The sequence below is a fragment of the Vanacampus margaritifer genome, chromosome 15 (assembly GCF_051991255.1).
Source record: "Vanacampus margaritifer isolate UIUO_Vmar chromosome 15, RoL_Vmar_1.0, whole genome shotgun sequence".
Lineage (NCBI taxonomy): Eukaryota > Metazoa > Chordata > Actinopteri > Syngnathiformes > Syngnathidae > Vanacampus > Vanacampus margaritifer.
In genome coordinates this window covers 8020943-8041563 of record NC_135446.1, presented here as the reverse complement: position 1 = coordinate 8041563, position 20621 = coordinate 8020943, and the positions used below count along the sequence as shown (strand labels likewise).

Here is a 20621-nt window from a genome sequence, read left to right as displayed (position 1 = left end):
AATCTGGACTTTGATGGAATCTGACCTGGCGACTGCAAGGCACATATGGCGAGCAGCCGTCAACTGAGACATCAGAACTCGTGTTTACTGGATGAATCCCGAATAGCCCGGACACACTTTGAGCGATCGCCAGTGTGGAAAAGGGGCTCCAGATGTAAGGAGCGTGAAAAAGCCCCCACAGCTGCGCACCTTACGGCCTGCCACGCATTCATGCCGAAAACTCCGCTGCATGCACACACACACGCACAGCCCTGTGATACATAATACTATGTTTATATGAAATGCAAAGCTGCATTAAAGCTTCATAAATTCTCAGATATGCTTTGATAACGTCCTGACGGTGCTGTAAAAATGTCAATTAGAAATATTCCCTTTCCACAAACACATCATACGGTATGCGGACGACCACGGGCTTGCTTTGCACGCCGGAGCCATCGGGACGTTCTGAAGATTTCACTTCAGGAAAGGAATGCTGGAATCTTCAACAATGACACATGTTGACACTCAAGAGAAAATCATGTTTCAGGGAGGGCGAAAATTCATGTTTTAATCAGTCTAGTAAGCTAGAATGTATGTCACATTAAATTCAATCATAACACTGCTGGGTTAAAAGTAACCCATATTGGGTGAAATAGCTAACCCAGGGCACGGATCCAAAAGGGACAGAGCCAATCCTGGGTTATTTAAAGCCAACGTATTGGGTTGAGGAACTGACCCAACACATTGGGTGAAGATTTTGATCCAGCAAGTGGTAAAAAACTACCCATACTGATGAGTTATCAGTTTATCAGTATGGCTGTGATTAAAAATAAAACATTTAAGGGTTATTACAGTTAAAGAAAAATAACCAACTTAAATTAAAATTGAAAAAAAAAAAAAACTTCTGTGCTTTTAACAATATTTCCATCTATTTGCTATTTGTTAGCCCGACGGCACAACAACTGGAAGTAAAGTGTTTACGCCTTACCTAAACCCCGCCTTTTCCCTGTTTCTTTCTACATGGTAACACCACCTTCAAGTTCGAGGCCAGGTCATTCCACGGCTATCAATCTCAATGCTTCCCTTCGCGTCATCTTGCCCTGCTTTTGATTCCACTCTGTGACACCCACTTTGAACATTTTTAGCCCTTTTGACAAATGAATCCAGCATGTAAAAGTTGACAAGCTTCAAACCGCAAGACAGGGGAAATATCGTTTCCATATCCGTGTAAATTACACCAGTAACGACACCCAAACTCGGTGCTCTTGACGAGACATTTGGCGTCTCGGCCCCTACATGAAAGACAAACGCAACATCCATCACTTATGTGAAAAGAGCGCCTTACAAAAGCTGATGCCAGCGATGATGAGAAGACATTCATCATTGGGTCTGGCTGTGAATAGCAGCCTGTGCGCTACCTGCACGATCAAGAATGGCTTCACCATCCGAGCGCCCGCTACATCTGTTTGGTATTAATCACTGCCCCGTCACACTTTGCGACATTTTGTTCCCGTCTCCTACGCCATACCTCCTGAACCGCAAGATCCTCGACTCCGTGGGAATCCAGCGGGCACCCGTTGGTCCCTTTTCCACTTCAATGCTGGACATTATGTGGCAGGGTTTCACATGAAGTGGATTGGGTGAGAAGCCAAGATGAAGGGCGTCTTGCGACTCCGTCTAGTGGCTCTCAGGCGACCCTCACTTTTGACACTTCTGAGCTCCACTGCTCCACTAATGAGGCTTTCTTTCGTTAAGAAGACACTGAAGAAATTCTTACTTTCCTTGCACATAATGAGCACTTTTGGAAGCAGAGGCCATCTTAGGGCATGTGCTGGTAGAATTTCAATCAGAGACAGAAATGTGTCAATGATGCATTTTTTATTCACTTAAACAGTTCCCAGGCGTTTTTGAACTGTGGCGTTCTTTCATGATCCTTTGCTCCTCAAAGTACTGCTATTGCTATGCAGGTCATTCTAGAGCTATGTGAAAGAATCACCGAATGAAATGTAATCATTTAGAAATGTATTTGATCTTGAATTTAGTGAAGTAATTGTACATAGATTGTACGTGCAACACATTTTGCAATACTGTACATGTGGGGCAGGATAATGCAAATTAGCCAGACGATTACATCGCTGTCCATTCAAATTTACAAAGGCGTGCTTGTGAAGACATTTTTGAAAAAAGGCAGCGCACTAAAGATTTATTTGCTTGTTTAATTTCACACTTGATGGATAGGCAGGCACTCTGGAGAGCCAACTATTTCTATACACACAACTAAGGTCAATTATCTGTAACATGTCCCATTTCAGATATCTGAGACAAATCACAGCTAAAGGGGAAAAACTTCCTTTCAAACACAAACTTTCTTCGACTCCGTCTAGCTGACACATGACAAATAACAGCCAGTGTAACGGCTTACTCACTTGAAAATCCCCGTGAAGTGTTTACATCATGTTACGCGGCTTCATGCACGGCTAATCAACTGTGCCCAAACAAACCTTGGACCCCCGCGCGCAGATGTGCACGTCTGAAAAGTGTTCCCACACACATCCAATGCTTAAGGCGGCGGGTTATTGCTCGCAGGTGCACACGGCCAGACAATAGTTGCACTGACACAGGAAAAGCAAGTGAGTGTTTACAAGGCACAGAGACCAACACTCGCGTCCATTTGCTTCTTTCATGTTGAATCAACCAATGTTTATAAACACTAAAGGATATTCTTCTGAACAATTTTTGGACACCTTCACGAAGAGGAACTGGCAACCCCGGGACAAAACGTTGGACATCATCCAGACCTTTGTGGGGCACTTTTTGTCCTTTAAATGGTTGACAGCATACCAAGCAACGATGTAGGAAATCCTAAACTAAGGGACGGGAAGGAAAGAATAACAGACGAGTCATCATATGCTAACAATACAGCACTAACAATAGGACGCGACCAATAGACGAGTGAGGCAGAGATGTATACAGAGTTTCATTTAGCCACGACCCCAAGAACCACATCAGTGCTTTATGGGGACTAAATGTGGTTTCAACGAGACACCGCGGCAAAGATCGGAGAAATTACAGGGGAAGCCCTCAGCTAGGAATAGAATTACATGACAATAAAGCAGGGGTCAAGTTCAGATTCTGGCAGAAATGCTCACTGGGAATCGAATATCACAAGGCCAAGAAAAGAGCATTACTACTGTTTTCTAAATCTAAGCTTTGTCTCCCTCTAGTGGCTTAAACGGCACATCTCAACTGGATTTGGATCTGTAGTGACGCTCGCGTTTTTAATATTTGTGGAGTAGTACAGAAAATATTGGGAACATTTGAATCCCATTCATTAGCACCAGTCATGTTTTTTTCTCCCAACTGCCTGTAAAGATTCACTGGACACTTTATTAGGTACATTGGTGTGAAAATCGATGTACAGCACTTCGTATGAGTGACAATAATGTGTTTCGATTGTCAGATAGCTGAATGGTTGTTGTTTGTACTGCAAAAACAATACGATAGGTTTCTCGTATTTTAGCAACTTTTGAATACTGAAGTGTACCTAATGTTGTGGCCAGTGAGAGTAAAATACTTGGAATTCAAGGTATTAAGGCTACTTTGGTTTCTCCCCGTATAAACAGGCTCCATGACACTCAAAGCACACTTTTTGGTTATGATATCAGGCACAAAGTTACACAATATGTATACAGTGTCTGCTCCACTTTTTGCTAGATTTCAGACACAATCCTAATCCACTAGCACAAACTCTGGCAGAAAACCACTGAAACATTGAATACAGCCTCTTTCGATGGTCTAATAATAAAGCTTAAAGGCAAGACATGCTCCAGGAGGCCTCCATTGTTCAACACACACAAGAGGATGCAAGGGACCGGACAAGAAAATGAAACAAAAGAAAAAAGAAAAAAAGAGCCGGAATATGGGAGCAGGCGTCAGTCAGTAAGGCTCCATCTTGATCCTCCTGTACAAGCAGCAGGTGAGCACCATCCCACAGATCTGAAAACAGGAAGTGGCGGGTCAAAGGCAGCCGATGACGACGACGACGCCACGCTGGGAAAGAGCGCATGCGGTCGGTTATATGAAGATGATAGCATCAATGGGAGTGGTCAAGAAGCCATGAAGCGACGGGGATGCAGATGGATTTGGTCCAGGTGATGACACATGAGGAACTTTGCCAATAAAAAATGATTGACACAAGACCACAGAAGAAGCAGAGCAGGGAGTGTTATTGAGTGAAGCGACTGACAAGACTTGACAAACAGCCTCTTGAAGCCGTCCATTGACTCATCACAATCTCCAGTCGCGACAAAGCACACAATGCGTGGAAAACACATACAGCCAATTGGGAGACTATAACCATTCCAACTATCAAGATAGTCATTCATCTGAGACCTGATTTGGTACTTCTGTTTTGGTTAGCAACAAACTTCAAATGAGCAGTTAACTCTGTAATATCTGAAAATAGCATCTTGTTTTTTTTTCCCCTTTATGGAGTTTGAAATAGAAAGAACAGATCGTCGCAGTCGGGGCGAAAGCTTGCATGTGCAAATATGATCAATTTCACATTTCACACTATTGGTCTGTCCTCGCAATTCACATCGTTTCTTAATTTAAAGCATCACTAACCAGTTTTAAGTGTGAACAAACAGGCCACAATAATCTACAAAATGGCCTCAAATCCTTTCAGAGGCTGCAAAGTAAAACAAGATGGACAGCCAGGCTCTGTAAATAAATACAAAGCAGGCAGTTGCATTTGTCACATGACACAAACACACACGCACGCATGCATGCAAATGTCATCCATACTGCAGACGAACACGGGAGCGAAAAGTGAGGCGCTAACCACATTCACAATGTAGCCAAGTCTTCCTCTTCTTCTTTATAGAGAAGATAGATAAAGTAGGCGGTGAAGATTGCCCCAGCCAGCTAAACACAAATACACACGCACGCGCGCACGGGTTAGTGCGTCACACAAAACGAGCTAGGAAATCTACGAGTGAAACTACAACCAGGGGGTAAAAACCTGCATTAGGTGTTGAATGTAAGCATGTCAAAAAATATTAGGACAGACAGGAAGGAACATAACATAGACATACTCAACGTCATACAATTTGTTTGGGAAGATGTAATACTTTTTTTTTTTTGTTCTCAACATAAATGATCCAACCTAACACTTACCTCTGTCACATAAGACACTTTTTGCTCTAAACATAAACGATTCGACTGAACACGTGCATTTGTCACATTTGTTCCACTATTATTTATTCCTGGCTGGCAGATACAAGTGAAAGTTTTATTTGGGCTCGGGTGTCTCTAAAACTCAACACCAGCGAGGTGGCGGACAAATCAATTCAAATGAATGGACAATATTCAAATTGATTTTACAACCATTTCACTAACATGCTTGGCTAATTGGATCCGCTGATATATATATTTTTTTTAAATCTTCCTCCACATACCTGCAGACATGCCACCCCGATGCCCACGGCCCCGATGATCAACAGGTGGTCGGCCAGGAAGTGCTCCAGCTTGGTGATGCAGCCCCCCTGCGCACAATGAGCAGCCATGAAGCGTGACGCTCGCCCATCATGTCAGACCGAATTCGGGGGGGGGGGACACCCTGCTCACCTCCACCTTGTAGATGTTTGACGGGTGGTCGCGGACACCGCAGTCTGGCGTGAGCGACTTGCAGCAGCTGTCGGGCACCAGCCGGCCGTCGGCGCGCTCCGACGAGATGTAAACGCTGCCCGTCCAGTCTTGGAAGCTGTCGCTGCCGCAGCACTTGAACTGCAGAGGACAGAATGGTGGCGTCGTTGCTGCCTTGAGACGCATTTCTTATTTAGCTTCAAAATGCTCCTATCTTAAATAAAAAATCCTGTTAAAAAATAAATGGAAACCATTCAAGCCCCCCCCAAAAAAATGCATTTTTGAATGAGAAGAATAGCATGAATTTTTTTTTGCTTCAATTCAATGGACACTTTGCTGCGCCTTCTGGTGTGCACAACTTGACCACCGGGGGGCAGTAACAGAGATATACTGTACAGTAAGGTACAGTAATATGAGTCCTTCTTTGCAGAGGATAAAGACTATATGCTATGAGTTTTATTATATTATCTGTAGTACATACATATATAAACAATGTACAGTAAATATTTACCCATAATAATCCAAATTAGTGTTAGCATTTTACTATCAACAAATTAAAGGTGAAGAATATCAAATCTTGTTGTTTTTTCTGCATGTGTCTCGTGGAAGAAAGTTTGGACATCCACGTTTGAAACTAAACGTACGTCTTGTTGTAGTTTATCCACCGCTAACGTGATGGCCTCCTTCCCCGGTTGGGCGTAGTTGTCCGTCATGGTCTGCTTGAGATGCTGCTTCAGCTCCTCACTCAGCTGAAAACAAACAACACAAGCTCTCAAATGCTTCTCGTACCTATCTTAGTATTTGTTTTGGTTCATGTTTTAATATTGGCAAGTTACCCTCTGATAATAGACGTAAGCCAGAACTCCAGCTACCAATTCAATGAGGAAGATCAACAGCAGGCAGAAGAAATACTGTGTGAGGGGAAACGAGTGACAAATGCAAATGTTTAGTTCCCGGTAGGGAAGTGACTTGACAAAGTGAGTCCATTAAAATCTTCCAGTGGCTGTCAGACGCGCGGCATCTGTCTCCCGTCTGTGACGCGAGACGTTTTGACAGGCGAGGCGGAACGCGATTTCCTCCGGGGGATTTCCATTGTGTCGTGATTAGCTTGAAAAATTCAAATCATCGCCCCGGCATTATTTCAAAACTAAAGTCATGATCCGAGCTGGGAGGTACTCAACGCAAACAAACGCTAATGACTCTAATTGCGTTCAGTAAAGACTTGAAAATCCCGGGCGATGTTATGCAAGCTGCAAAGTGAACAAACGCGCCCACTCGTTTTCATTCTCGCACGCGTTCAAATACGAGCGTGGGCGGAATCTTCGTGGAGAAAAAATATGGAGTCAAATAAACGACTGCAGTGAAGCGGGTAGTTTCTATTTACTATGCAGTGTGGATGTGATGGAAAATGTGGATGCGACTTGCACAGCCTGCTGTGTATGTACTGGTTACACACACACATCTCTTTATGCTTCCCGCCCACACACGCGCACTTTGACTACCTCCTTTCTGCACAAACCACACATGTAAAAAATAACACAGAGGGATCGAACGCAACACAAGGCTGTAAAAATCCGAAACATACTGGATGCAAGCACCTCTTTATCGCATTCATCTATCCACGGTAGATAGAAAGGAGCCTATAAATAGTCCCGCAGTAGCCAAGGTTTCCCTCCTGCCTGCCTGTGTAAAATAATGAGGACAGCAAGGGCCTTGTCACAGTCATTTGTCACTTTCTCCTAACAAGTCGCGAGGAGAAAGCGCCTCTTGTTGCAGACATGACAGCCCCAGTCGCTCGCATGATGCTTTTAAAGCACCGCAACAGCCCGGAAAACAGGATTTAATGTCACAGCAGGGTGACTTGACTGACTCAGGCAGTGCAATGGGCACCTAATAAACCGGAGATTCATGGTTTGGCACCGAGTCCGACTCTCACTTTGGGAAAAAAAAATTGACATTTTTGCTGGTGAATCACCAGTGTGTCAATGAACGCTTAACTAGTTGATGTAAAAAAAGTGCAATGACTGTCTATTATTATAGTTTTGTTTTCTTTTTTAATGATTCTATTCATTATCCAAGTAAAAGCAACTTAGTGACTGAAAGACTTTATGTATAAATGTAAGAATATTAAAAAAAAGATAACATTAAAATGCCAAACATATATATTATATATATATATATATATATATATATAATATATATATATATATATACACACCAATGAACAAAATAGAAAAAGAAACAAAATATACAAAAAGTAAACTTAAAACAAATGAGTTTTTTTTATTTATTTAAAAAATATGGGCATCTTGCCCTTTAAAAGTGCAACTTGGCTACAAAATATTCCATTCCTGAAAATAATAGTGTGGCTGCTTTCCTGCAATTTACAACATTAAATTCATTAAAATGACGTTTACTACCCAGCCTAACCAATGAAGTGACAAGGAATCATTCCCGTTTTTCCAAACTGACCGTGGACAGACAGCTCCTCTGTTCGCGGATGACGGCGCAGCAGCCCAGGAAGCCCGTGAGCACGACCAGGGCGCCGGCCAGGATGAGGATGTAGGCGGAGACGGCGAAGGTGCTGGATGCCAGCAGGCTCAGGAACTCGCTCTTCTCCACCAGCGTCCACACGCCCACGCCCAGTACGGCGGCACCTCCCACCTCAAAGTGCAGTTATCACACGCTAAGTTGGATGTCACACAAGGCTGAGGCATAATGTGCACTTCCTGATAAACAAGAAAAGGGCGCTTTCTAAATTTGTTCCTCTGGAGGAAATTCCTGCAATGCCCTAAAGTTTTGGAGCAGAAAAGACAAACTTTTGCAAAATGTCTTCAAGTGACCCCGAGAGTGTCGAGTTGGCAAAACCTGTCAAGCTCTTAAAGCATTTTATGAGTCATTACGTGCCAAGTCCATAAACTCCTACATGGCTCTCCCAGCACTTTGAAGTTAGCACTAAAGCTTTTAAAAATTGAGCATCGTTAGCGGGCCGGTACATTTTTGTGGACGAATGTATCGCTTGTGATTTACCCAAAAGAGCGAGTTGAAGACAAACAGCAGGTACTTGAGACACACGGTCAGCCAGTCTTCCTCGCCATCTTTGTAAGCGGACGACATCGTCCTCCTCCCTCCACTTAAGTGCTGCTGAAAGAACACAAGACAGCATAAACAATAGTTTATTTCCTGTATTTGTAAATAACCTTAAGCTTCAAAAATACCTTTATCTATTTGCAGCTGGATGCAGCCTCCACATTATCAACCTCAAACCACACACATTCAATTAATTATTCACTCCCCTCAGCAACTCTCCATCAGCTGGTGTACAGAGTTTTCAGTTCTGTAAACAAACACCCTTCTTATTGCGTGGAAATCACCTTGATCTGCCCAGCATCATTTCATGCAGATATACAGTACAGGTCAAAAGTTTGGACACAGCTTCTCTTGCAATGCATTTTCTTTATTTTCAGGACTATTTACATTGTAGATTCTCACTGAAGGCATCAAAACTATGAATGAACACGAGGAGTTATGTACTAAAAAAAAGGTGAATTAATTAAAAACACATTTTACATTCTAGTTTCTTCAAAATAGTCACTCTTTGCGCAGATTATTTATTTAATTTTTTGCACTCTCTTGGCAGTAGTCACCTGAAATGTTTTTCTAACAGTATTGAAGGAGTTCCAAGAGGTGATAAGTATGCAAAACAGTAGTAATCAAAGCAAAGGGTGGCTATTTCAAAGAAACTAGAATCCAAAACATGTTTTCAGTTATTTCGCCTTTTTTTGTTAGTGCATAACTCCACGTGTTCATTCTTTTTTATGCATTCAGTGAAAATCTACAATATAATAGTAATGAGAATAAAGCAAACACATTGAATGATATGTGTGTCCAAACTTTTGACCTGTACTGTACAATGTAAATGTATTTTAACTGTCTAATGTCACCGTAAAACTGTTGATTTTAATTGTCACAAATAAATAACGACTTTGACATGAACTAGTAAACTTGTATAAGACAATACTTTTCTTGTATGTGCTAATACAGTTACGTGAACTAACAAATGTATTAAATTAGTAAAGTGACAGGACGTTGATGTAAACAACGTACTAAAATTAAATAAATTCCGACGTGTTGCAATTTAGCGTTAGCGTAAATGACGTCAGATGCTAAAATGGCGTAAAAAGACCTTGACATCAACTAGTATTTGAACGTAAGATAGTACGTAAGCGTAGGTAACCGTTTTCTTTTCCCTTTATGATATCAACAAGTCCGAGACTTGAAACGCCGCATCGTACGTCAATCGACCCCTAACGTAAACATAAACATGTCGCATTTGGTGCCATATTGATACCAGACAGACGTTTGTTTTTCGTCCTCCTCTGCAGAGCGCCCAAACAACAACATCGTTTGTGTTTCCTGACCACCTGCGTCACTGATGGGCAGCACAAAAGTTGACATTCGACAAAACGACGTTTCACGGCGTAAGTGACACCATACTCACCGACTCAAAGTCAAGAAGGGGTAATGCCCCTTGTAAGTTGATTTAAAAGCAAACGTGAGTAAAGGAAAACAGCGCAGCAATCAAGTGGGCTTGTTGCTGACAGGCTGTCCCATGGAGACTCGTGATGCATTTAGGGAACCTCGTTTTTTAAATCTTCGCAGCCCCCTACCATGCTTTTCAACTAATCAACAAAATATGTAACCACACAAACGAACTATCATTTGACTAAAGTGCTACTTTTACTACGTACGATGCTGTTTGTAAAAAGCTCATCTTCATTGGAGGTTGTTCAATTTCCGACAGGCATTGAAAGCCTCGTGGGAAGGGTCAACATAGGGTGAGAGAAAGAAACAAAGCTGCTTGACAGACTGAATTCCACTCAACAACACAGCCTCGGCTACAAGGAAACCACAGATACAAACCGCCTTTAGCAATTCACCAGCAGGAATGCAAGATACACAAAAGAGAAGAAAAGGCTCCAAATTTGAGCACTGCAAATGCAAAACTTATTTACCATTCACTTCTTTCTCATATTTGCATACTTAGTAGTGAGAAAAGAGATTCCAGCTTAGTTGTTTGCTCATTCTGCTGTCATGACTTGAGTCAAAATAGAAGAAGAAGAAAAAGTAATTAAAATTCACAATACGACAGCCAAGTTACAACATCTGCTTGTTTGGATGAGGGCCTGTCTCGCCTGTGAGACATTGGGTGGGCGAAAAGGGGTAAATCCAAGTAATGAATGAATAGCAAATAATAAAATGATGAAAAATTGCTCAGACATTGATTGTGAAATATGGCTTTGTTTTGTCAGCTACTTTTTTTTAGATGAGAGGACCACCTGCCTCATTTTAGTTCTTATGACTGATGCAGAAATTCACTGTCAGGTCGTACCACTTGCACAAGCACACCTACATACATAAGCAATAAGATGCCAGTTTTTTTATTTTATAATTTATTGTAGAATATGTATTCAAGTATAGACCATACTACAAATGAATGCATATTATCATCATATCAGGTTATATTTTGTTTTGTTACAGTGTAATAATTTAGTAGCATTTTGTAAAAAATAAATAAAAATAAAATAAGATAAAAGTTTAAAAATGCATGTAATGTTTTGTAGTTTAAATCTAAGGAAGTCGTGCTGGAATCATTTTGTATTTTTATTCATTTATTTTAGTTTTAGTATGAATGGACATGAATTGAATAACAATAAATAATAGATAAATACATAATTATAATTATAAAATAATTTTACATTTAAAGACAAAATAACAGAGTAAGAAAAACTGCATCTATTTAATAAGATTTAGGACATTCTAATAAAATAAAATAAATTAAATAATTTCATTTAAATATATTTAATAGTAATTTAAATGTAAGAATAAAAATGATATTAATTGGTATGACTTGTCTAAATTTGTGTTATTTAAATGTAAAAAATAATTACATTTAATGTAATAATGGAATGCCATTAATTCAGTAGCATTTATTATTAATATTAACTATTGATGTATATATTTTTACGTAATTTATCTAAGTTTAGTTTTAGTTTTTTTGTGGCTCCATAGATTTGTATTGCAGGTGTACCTAATGAGGTGGCTGTTGAAATTGCCTTTTTCCCGCAAATATGAACGCCCCTCAGCTACAGAGAGAGAGAGAGAGAGAGAGAGAGAGAGAGAGAGAGAGAGAGAGAGAGAGAGAGAGAGAGAGAGAGAGAGAGAGAAAGAGAGAGAGAGAGGGGGGTGTTGAAGAGAGAGAGGGTTGGTACATGTGCAAACTTCGTGGGAGCCTCCACTCCACCGTCACGCACGCGAATGCACATGTTAACTTGAAAATGCTGGCATGCACAAGGTGGAGGGTCTCGAACCCGGAACCTCCTGCAGCCGTGCTCGCGCACTGAGTGAAAACATGGATTAATGCACGTACTGTCGTGCAACTTTTTCCCCCGCCTTATTATTGATAAGCGTGTTACACTGATTTCATTTGCACGCAAATCCAACCTTGTGGCCGATCGGGACAATCAAATCTCGTGCGCAAGTCTCGCCGGCTGTCATGGGACTCGCTCACTCGTCGCGTTGTTTGCTGCTACGTCGGAAGATGGCGGAGGCGGACGGCTGCGAGGTAAGTGGAGGGGGGTCCGGGGGATCCTGCACGAGATCCACGCATGCTCTCACGCCCACGATACTTTGCCGTAATGCCGAGATAGTCATCGTTGCATCAATGACAGTCAATGCAATGCTCTCAGCGTCATTTTGAAGAAGGTGAAAATGTCGCGTCCTCGTGGGAGACAGCCGCGAGTTCGCTGTCCTCGGTGCTGAAATCACGCTGTTCATTTTATTAGGCACGCAAACTTATGGGATCAATCGCATATAAGATTGTGATTCGAACAGCTGAAGTGTTTCTGACCCGACATGTTGGTTGCTTGCTCAGTACGAGAGCAGGGAGGTTCCTAATATTTTGCTCTTCCCATTCATTTGAATGAAAGAGGACTAGTTATTAGGAACCTATCTAAGCAAAAGTAACAGAACGCCTCCAAATTTGCCGATTACTGTTTCTTATATTCTACTTGTATATTATTTATATGTATAGCATTGGAAAACATATATTTTTTTATAGGTTATATTTTACTTTGTGATGTCACAACCAAACCAATAACTGAATGATGAAAAGTTTTTCCACACGATCAATTTGATATTATGTCCTCTTCTTGAAAAAAGGTATGGAAATTATAACTTTTTTTTATCTGATTCATCGATTAATCGTCAAAATGATTGACAGCTTAATCGATTCTTAAAATAATCGGTAGTTGCAGCCCTAATCTATATGCACATATTTCTTACATTCTATATGTAAAAGACATACCCTATATAATTGTTCATTATATGCAATCTCTAGCGGCACCAGGCCGTCACCTCTCACTTCTCCCAGTCGGCCCAACCGCTCTGCGCGGCCAAACCAGTGCCTACCGCCCACCACCAGCACCAACACAAGCCCCACGTTGCTGTCCCACAAGCCGCCTGTCTCGCTCGAGGCAAAGGCGCCAAATTCATCAGCCCCGAGGAGATGACGTCGCGGGACTACTACTTTGACTCCTACGCCCACTTTGGCATCCATGAGGTACACAAACTGCACTCAAATTCATAGTCGAGGGACAGTTTTGAGTACTGATAATTTGCATCACCACATCCAAATATGAATCGACGTGGTGATGTTGGAGTACTCAGGTCCAATTCCAGCCAAGAAAGGTTTTCTTTCAGTGAACATACTAAAATATAAGAGCCATTAGCCAGCGTCATCAGCATGTTCATTAAAAGCTCTTTTTAACGTGCTATTTAAGGAATGACTTTGCTTGTACAAAGGTGCAAGAGTGGAGCAATTTGGGGACATTTTACACCCAAGAGATTCCAAATTTAGTCGACAAATGGGACTTTGCTCTCGCACAAAGAGAGCAGCAGAAAAAGGGAAGCTGGATATCGGGTGGCTCCCGGGGGAGTTGCAATACGTGTCTATTTCAAGACGCCGCCAACGAGACTTTTGGCCCGAATTCTCGACTCGTGTTTGCGCTTTCTGTCAGGAGATGCTGAAGGACGAGGTGCGCACGCTCACCTACCGCAACGCCATGTATCACAACAAGCACGTGTTCAAGGGCAAGGTGGTGCTGGACGTCGGGAGTGGCACGGGAATCTTGTCCATGTTTGCCGCCAACGCCGGCGCCAAACACGTCTACGGGGTGAGGAAAACACCGTGTTGTTATGCCAGCATGCTTACTTGATGCCACATCAGAACTGTTCTTGCCCGCAGATCGAATGTTCCAGCATATCGGAATATTCCCAGAAGATCATCAAGTCCAATCACCTGCACAATGGTAAGCATTGCACTTAGCATATTGACATAATTCCCTCGCATCCAATAGCGGAAATTCTGTCAAGAGACCAAGTCAGAATTAGTGCAGACTCATTTGAAAAATTTGACCTTTTGGGGTTACTTGACTGACGTTTATTGCAATCGTAATTGCAAAAAAGTCCAATTGAATTGAATGACCGAAAATTAAGTTCACTTAGATTTATTTTTAATTTTTTTTACAAACAATGAATTTGACTATATTCAAATGAGAAAAAAATAGGATTGAATTAAGTTACACTCAAGCTACATTACATTATTAAATGCAGTGAATTTAAACGAAATAAAATAAATGGAGTATAAAGTTGATAAATGTAATGACTAATGAAAATAAATGAATTTTCATTGAAATTAAATTGAATGTAAATAAATGTACATAAAATAAATTACAATTGAATAAACTTAAAGTTAAATTACAATCAAATTAGACAATTTAAGCTCGGAAGTTGAAAGAAGTCTTATTTTGATGTTATGATCATTATTATTATTATTTATTGCGTTTTATGTTTCAACATTGATTAGATAATCACTTTGTTGCTTTGGTCATTTTTTAAAGTTCTCTAGAAAAAAAAACAGCGCAGTTTTTTATGCGATTGATGTAATGTGGTATAAATGAAGCACCCAAAAGGTCTTCTAAAATGGAGGAGATGCCACTCTGGAGAAATCTAATGACACCTTAATGGCACAATATGGCACATTTGGGATCATCGGCCAAACAGGCTTCACTTGTGACCTGGAAACAAAACAAGATCAAGAGACATCATAAGGATTCTGAGATTTCGGGAAGCCATTTTGCCACGTGCGTGTGTGTGTGTGTGTGTCCGCTGGCAGTCATCACCATCTTCCAGGGCAAGGTGGAGGAGGTGGAGCTTCCGGTAGACAAGGTGGACATCATCATCTCCGAGTGGATGGGCTACTGCCTCTTCTACGAGTCCATGCTTAACACCGTCATCTTCGCCAGGGACAAGTGGCTGGTACGGTACGCTGGAGGAACGGGGGGGCTTGGCGCTGACCTATGAACCTTGGAGTGGGCTGAAGCTTTTCCCGCTCTCAGAAACCTGGAGGCCTGATGTTCCCTGACCAAGCGTCCCTCTACGTGGTGGCTATCGAAGACAGGCAGTACAAGGACTTCAAGATCCACTGTGAGTCCATTTGGGTCACTATATAGTAAGTTGAGTTCAAAATTCCACAGTTTGTGGGAGTTCGTTTTAACTCCCAGAGTGTAACTAACATTTTCAGAGTAAAATGGTGTCCGGAGTAGTTTTTAAGTTGACCCTCTACAGTTTGAATAACTCCGCCTTTGCAGCTGCATTTTTACTTTTGATCACATTGAAGTTGTTTACAAAGGCTGAAAAATGGATGGCTGAGTGGGAAGCGCTACTGACTTGAAGTTGAAGTCAACCTTAAACATCTCTTGAAAATAATATGTTATATGTGACTTCACTAGTCTAAACATGACATTCGGATTACTATTACATTTGAGGAATAAGAGTTATGAAGCAAAATCCAGCCATTTTTATCCATCTCAGGGGGCGGCCATTTTGCCACTTGCTATCGACTGAAGAGGACATGACTGTTGCTCAGGGCTCAGGCAACGTCCAATCACAGCTCACCTGTTTCCTGAAGCTGTGCTGTGATTGGTTGTTACCTGAGACCTGAGCAACATTGATGTCCTCTTCAGTCGACAGCAAGTGGCAAAATGGCCGCGCCCTGAAATGGATAAAAATGGCTGGATTTTGCTGCTTAAAGTAGCACTAAGGAACTTTTCAACCTTAATAAATTACTTTCATAACTCTTCTGATTAAACATCAATCTAAAACTAGTTGAATGGTACCTTTGCCATGGCCTGAGGGGGTCTGTATCATTTTTACTGGCACTAAGCAACTTTGAAGAGGATGGTAGGAACACTACAAATGTGCTGAATGCTTTATGGCATACGTCACTTCCCCCTTTGTTAAGACGGAAGTCAATTTGAATGTCGCCATACAATTGCAACTGCAAAACAACAGAAAACTATGTCTGAGGAAACAAAAAACGAAAAGAAAAGCTACCAAGATAAAAGGACGGTCAAAGATCAACATTGGCCCGGCTTTCACTCACTGGTGTGAGCTAAAAAAAACTATGCGCTTGTCCTCATGGGAAATGTGGTCTTTCTTCAGGCATAACATTACCACTTTTGTCCATATGGCGGCGCCATAATCAACATAAAATGAAAGTTCCTTAGTGTTGCTTTAACTCATGTATTTAGACTAGTGGGGCTGCATAGAACATATTATTGTCAAAAAAAAATTGGGGGGTTGACTAGGGCAAACTAACACTGCGTAAGGGAGACAAAACAGATGTGCCTCAAAGTGAGTTCAAAAAAATGTACTCTTTCCCAGTGTTAAATATTTCACTATTTTAAAAGTGTTGGTTTATCTCTGGAGCGAGTGGAGCAAGTAGAGAAACTCTTGTGTGTGTAGGGTGGGAAAACGTGTACGGCTTCGACATGAGCTGCATCCGCAACGTGGCCATCAAGGAGCCTCTGGTGGACGTGGTGGACCCCAAGCAGGTGGTCACCAACGCCTGTCTGTTGAAGGTGAGCGGCACCACAACGAATACTTGCCTTTGAGAGGTGTACCTAATGAAGTGGCCAGCGATAGTACATATTTCACCAAAGCGATGGCCGGGTGGTCTCTACATGACGTGGTTCATGCGCACGCCCACACACGTAGCATGCGGGGTGTGAGCGGCCGCTCGTTAGGAGTGATTCAACTTGTGGGCTCACACATTGAATAATAATCATGGAAGATAAACATATACGTGTGTGTGCGCTCGCGTGGGAGTGTGAACTTCACATGCTGCAAAAGGAATGAGAGAAAAGCTTACTTGTTTTTGTTGCTCCTCTACCGCCTACGCACACGCGCATGCACACGCTTACAGGAAGTGGACATCTACACGGTGAAGCCGGACGAGCTGACCTTCACGTCGGCGTTCTGCCTGCAGGTACAGCGTAACGACTACGTGCACGCGCTGGTCACCTACTTCACCATCGACTTCAGCAAGTGTCACAAGAAGACGGGCTTCTCTACCGGTGAGGCCCGCCCACTTCATTAGGTACACTTGCACCATACAATCATGCCAAAATGCCCATAGGAAAAATAATATGAGCCACTAGCATGTGTCGGCCGCCGGCACCAATTACTTTCACACTATGGGTGATTCGGAGTGTTTGTGGTAGTTTGTTTGTGCAAGGTGACACATTTTGATGACGAACTGGCGAGAGGCTATTGCAAAAAAAAAAAAAAAAAATGAAGGGAAGATTTCAGAAACAGTTCACCCATGCTAAATTTTTTTGTTTGTTGACGTTTTAGAAGAGAAGTTCAAAAGTCATCATTTGTTTGATGAACATAATCAGAAGTTTTAGAACAGCGTTTTGCATTACTTTTATTTTTTTACATTAAAGGATCTTTGTGCAGTTTGTCACTTTTTTAGTCGCGACTGCCACCACTGGCCTAAAGCATAACTGCAGCATCTGCGTCAGGCTCGTTCATGGTGCGTGTGCGAGTACGTGCACGATCTTAAGTGCACGCCACATGTCCGCTACTCCGCGGGGACGCGAATGACGTCACCCTACACCACTCCACCCCTCCCCAAAGAAACTGTGGAGTGTGCGGGGTCCGCACTACTCTACTATAAAGGGAAGAGTAAAACAGTCAGGGCTCTTCGTACTCATCTGGGCATTGGTGGAGAATGCATGATGTAGAAAAAGCTTTAACATTACCTTTTTAAACAGCACAATGCACCTTTAACAATTTTTTTAATTTAACAATTTAATCAGATTTTTTAGTTTGTTTTAATGTAATACAATGTCTATATTAAAAAAAGGAATTTAATTTAAATATTTTATAAGTTTTTTAATGTGAATTTTGTGGGATTTTGTACAAAAATCTTGTATATTTCCATTCTATTTACAGACTTTTCAAATCGCCCTCACAATGTTTTTGTAACTAAGGCAAAATATATACATATACTTATTTTTCTAATCGTGTATCTCATATCATTTGTTTTCATGTCACTTATTTTCCAAACGCAATCTGCTTTGTGCTAGAAATATGGATGGCATAGAAATAGAAAGGACTAATGAAATTAAGTTTCTAGGTATCATTATTGATGAATATTTAACATGGAAAGCGCATATAGAATATTTCAAATCTTAGGTGTCACAAACCGTAGCCGTGTTACACAAGGTTAAAGAATCATTGAACAAGTATGTTTTGTATTGTTATATAATTAATTAATTGTTCCATACCTGTGTGCTGCCCAAACCTACACTGAATCCATCTTTCTTTTACAGAAACGTGCTATTCGTGTTGTTTGCAGTTGTGGATACAGAGACCACACATTATTTATACAACTAAAAACGAGTTTAGGGTTAAAAATAAAGCCCATCATGAAATTTTACCAGTAATATACAAAGCAAAAGGGAAAGTGAGTCTAAATTAAGAGTAAGAGATATTTTTTCCAAACCGAAATATAGAACAAAACAAAAAGAAAGATTTATTTCAACTCAAGGTGTCAATCTATGGAACAATCTGGATTGTAAAACAAAATCTTCTCAGTCTATTTTTATTTATTTTTTTATTTATTATAAAAGCGCAATTACTGCAAAAATATACAGTATATAGCTCAAGCACATGCAGTTGAATTATTTTGTAGTATTGTTACACTGAAAGCGTCTTGATTTTGTGTTGTTTTTTTGTGCGTGTTGATCAGGGGCAGAAAAAACAAGTTTTACTTCTTTCTGTCCCCTTTCATTTCTTTTACTTTAAAGAATGAAAAGAAAAAAAACATTTCAATTAAATTGCTTATAATAATAATAATAATAATAAATAATAATAATGAATACAATAACCCTATTTCGGCATAGGTGAGAAGCCAGAGCAGCAATCTGAGAAAGAAAAAAAAAATCTTACATCAGCTTGTCCAAATGGGTCCAACACCCACTGTGATGTGACTGCTTCCTATACTTGCTCATCTCATTAGCAGGTTTACCTAATGTTCTGCATATTGTAAATGCCGTTTTTGACAACATAGCGCAGGTGTTATGTAATTTGATTGCATAATGCCGTGTAGAGGAGGTTCTTCGATTGGTATGCGCCGCCGGCGGGCCCAGAGGATGAGCTGAGAGTGGCATCTGGAGCGGTGCCGTCTTGACTGGTTGTCTGGAGCCATTCTCTTCACCTGCCTCAATTTGCCCTTTCCCTCCTGCGCAGCGCCGGACGCGGCCAGCACACACTGGAAACAGACAGTCTTCTATTTGGAGGACTACCTGACGGTGAAGAAAGGCGAGGAGATATTCGGCAGCATCGCCGTCAGGCCCAACGAGAATAATGTGGTAAGAAAGACAAATGGACATTTCATTCCAATCTCTTGTTAATGGGTCAGATTGACCCGTTTGAAACTGTACTTCACCGATATTTATTTGAAATAGGGGTGTTAGGCGATAAATAAATAAAAATTGCGCAATTAATCGCATGACTTCAATAGTTAACTCACGATTAATCGCAAATGTTATTTCTGTTCTAGATGTACAATAAAATAGGTTTAAATAAAGTTAAAATAAGGGTGGAAAAAATGTTAAACTAATAGAAATATGGCTGTATCTTTTAGTCATTTCCTAATTATTCATAAAATTCAGTTAAAATTCAAAAGATGTACTGTACTGTAAAAAAAAAAGTGTGATATTGATTTGTGTTGGTCCTTTTTCTGCCAGTAGATGGCATAATTGCATTTGTAAGACAATGACAGCTCAGTACATTTTCTTTTCATATTAAGAGCTACGTAATCTTGAACATGAAGTAACTTGTGCAATTTTGTGCCATTTTTAAAATTGTAAAATACAACTTGACCCGTCTCTACAAATATATGCATTATTATTACTGATCAATTTTGACTTGGACGTGTTTGCTGCGTTGCGACTGTAATTACAGGCTTTCCGAGTAAAGGGCACTCATTAATCGCGTGTTAAAAAAATTAGTGGCGTTAAAGAAACTTTAAATTAACGCGCTAATTTTGACACCCCTAATTTGATTTATTTTTTTTACTTTTAAAAATAGGTCATTTTGACCCGCAGCTAGGGCTAAAATGAGCATTTTAAATAAACAACTGTAAGAAGTGTTTTTGTTTTTATTAAGTCCACTTCCTGATTGTTTTCTTGCTCTTGAACTACAGCGTGACCTGGAGTTCACACTGGAGCTGGACTTTAAAGGTCAGCTATGCGATGCCGCCATCTCCCACGACTACAAGATGCATTAGGCGCCCCAAAACCAGCGTTGCTGCCCTCCCTCGTCCGTACGGGCGAGCGCACCTCACAGGACGCCGTTCCAGCCAGCCTCAGTGATGTCGTCAGTATCAGCAATAACACGAAAATGACAAACACACTGAAGAATGTAACGACCTCTTGTTATGTTGCGGGTCAGATTGACCCGTTTTAACTGTATTGTTCAGCATGAGAAAGCTTTTGCTTAGTTAGGAACGCACTGAAACGTAACACTGTTAATGTCATGTAAAAGAAAGATAATGAATTAAAGCTGAAAGGAAGTAAACTTTT

At 41.0% G+C, this 20621-nt stretch overlaps 2 protein-coding genes and 1 long non-coding RNA gene across 9 annotated transcripts; 2 read left to right on the top strand and 1 right to left on the bottom strand.

Annotated features, from left to right (window-relative positions):
• Positions 1 to 2175: 2175 nt before the first annotated feature.
• On the bottom strand, positions 2176 to 10248 carry tspan11 (tetraspanin 11). Of its 6 annotated transcripts, none has more exons than XM_077543915.1 (10): positions 10127 to 10231; positions 8844 to 8962; positions 8656 to 8769; positions 8098 to 8289; positions 6462 to 6536; positions 6270 to 6374; positions 5608 to 5766; positions 5439 to 5525; positions 4823 to 4905; positions 2176 to 3975 (listed from the first exon to the last, which is right to left on the bottom strand). In XM_077543915.1, exons 3-9 carry the CDS (start codon positions 8740 to 8742, stop codon positions 4828 to 4830), a joined length of 783 nt encoding a protein of 260 aa, XP_077400041.1. In that variant the 5' UTR covers positions 8743 to 8769; positions 8844 to 8962; positions 10127 to 10231; the 3' UTR covers positions 2176 to 3975; positions 4823 to 4827. The 6 variants fall into 6 exon arrangements, with proteins under 6 accessions (XP_077400041.1, XP_077400045.1, XP_077400043.1 ...); XM_077543919.1 differs by having other exon boundaries at positions 8656 to 8766; XM_077543917.1 differs by lacking the exon at positions 8844 to 8962 and having other exon boundaries at positions 10127 to 10248.
• LOC144034838 (uncharacterized) lies at positions 9926 to 10904 on the top strand. Its single transcript, XR_013288290.1, has 2 exons — positions 9926 to 10106; positions 10430 to 10904. It is a non-coding gene; the product is annotated as an uncharacterized LOC144034838 (long non-coding RNA).
• A 998-nt stretch (positions 10905 to 11902) lies between these two features.
• prmt8b (protein arginine methyltransferase 8b) lies at positions 11903 to 20616 on the top strand. 2 transcript variants are annotated; one of them, XM_077544280.1, is made up of 10 exons: positions 11903 to 12250; positions 13025 to 13246; positions 13704 to 13859; positions 13931 to 13994; positions 14861 to 15003; positions 15084 to 15171; positions 16492 to 16607; positions 16952 to 17102; positions 19285 to 19406; positions 20243 to 20616. In XM_077544280.1, exons 1-10 carry the CDS (start codon positions 12182 to 12184, stop codon positions 20324 to 20326), a joined length of 1215 nt encoding a protein of 404 aa, XP_077400406.1. In that variant the 5' UTR covers positions 11903 to 12181; the 3' UTR covers positions 20327 to 20616. The 2 variants fall into 2 exon arrangements, with proteins under 2 accessions (XP_077400406.1, XP_077400407.1); XM_077544281.1 differs by lacking the exon at positions 20243 to 20616 and having other exon boundaries at positions 16952 to 17125.
• The last annotated feature ends 5 nt before the right edge of the window (positions 20617 to 20621 follow it).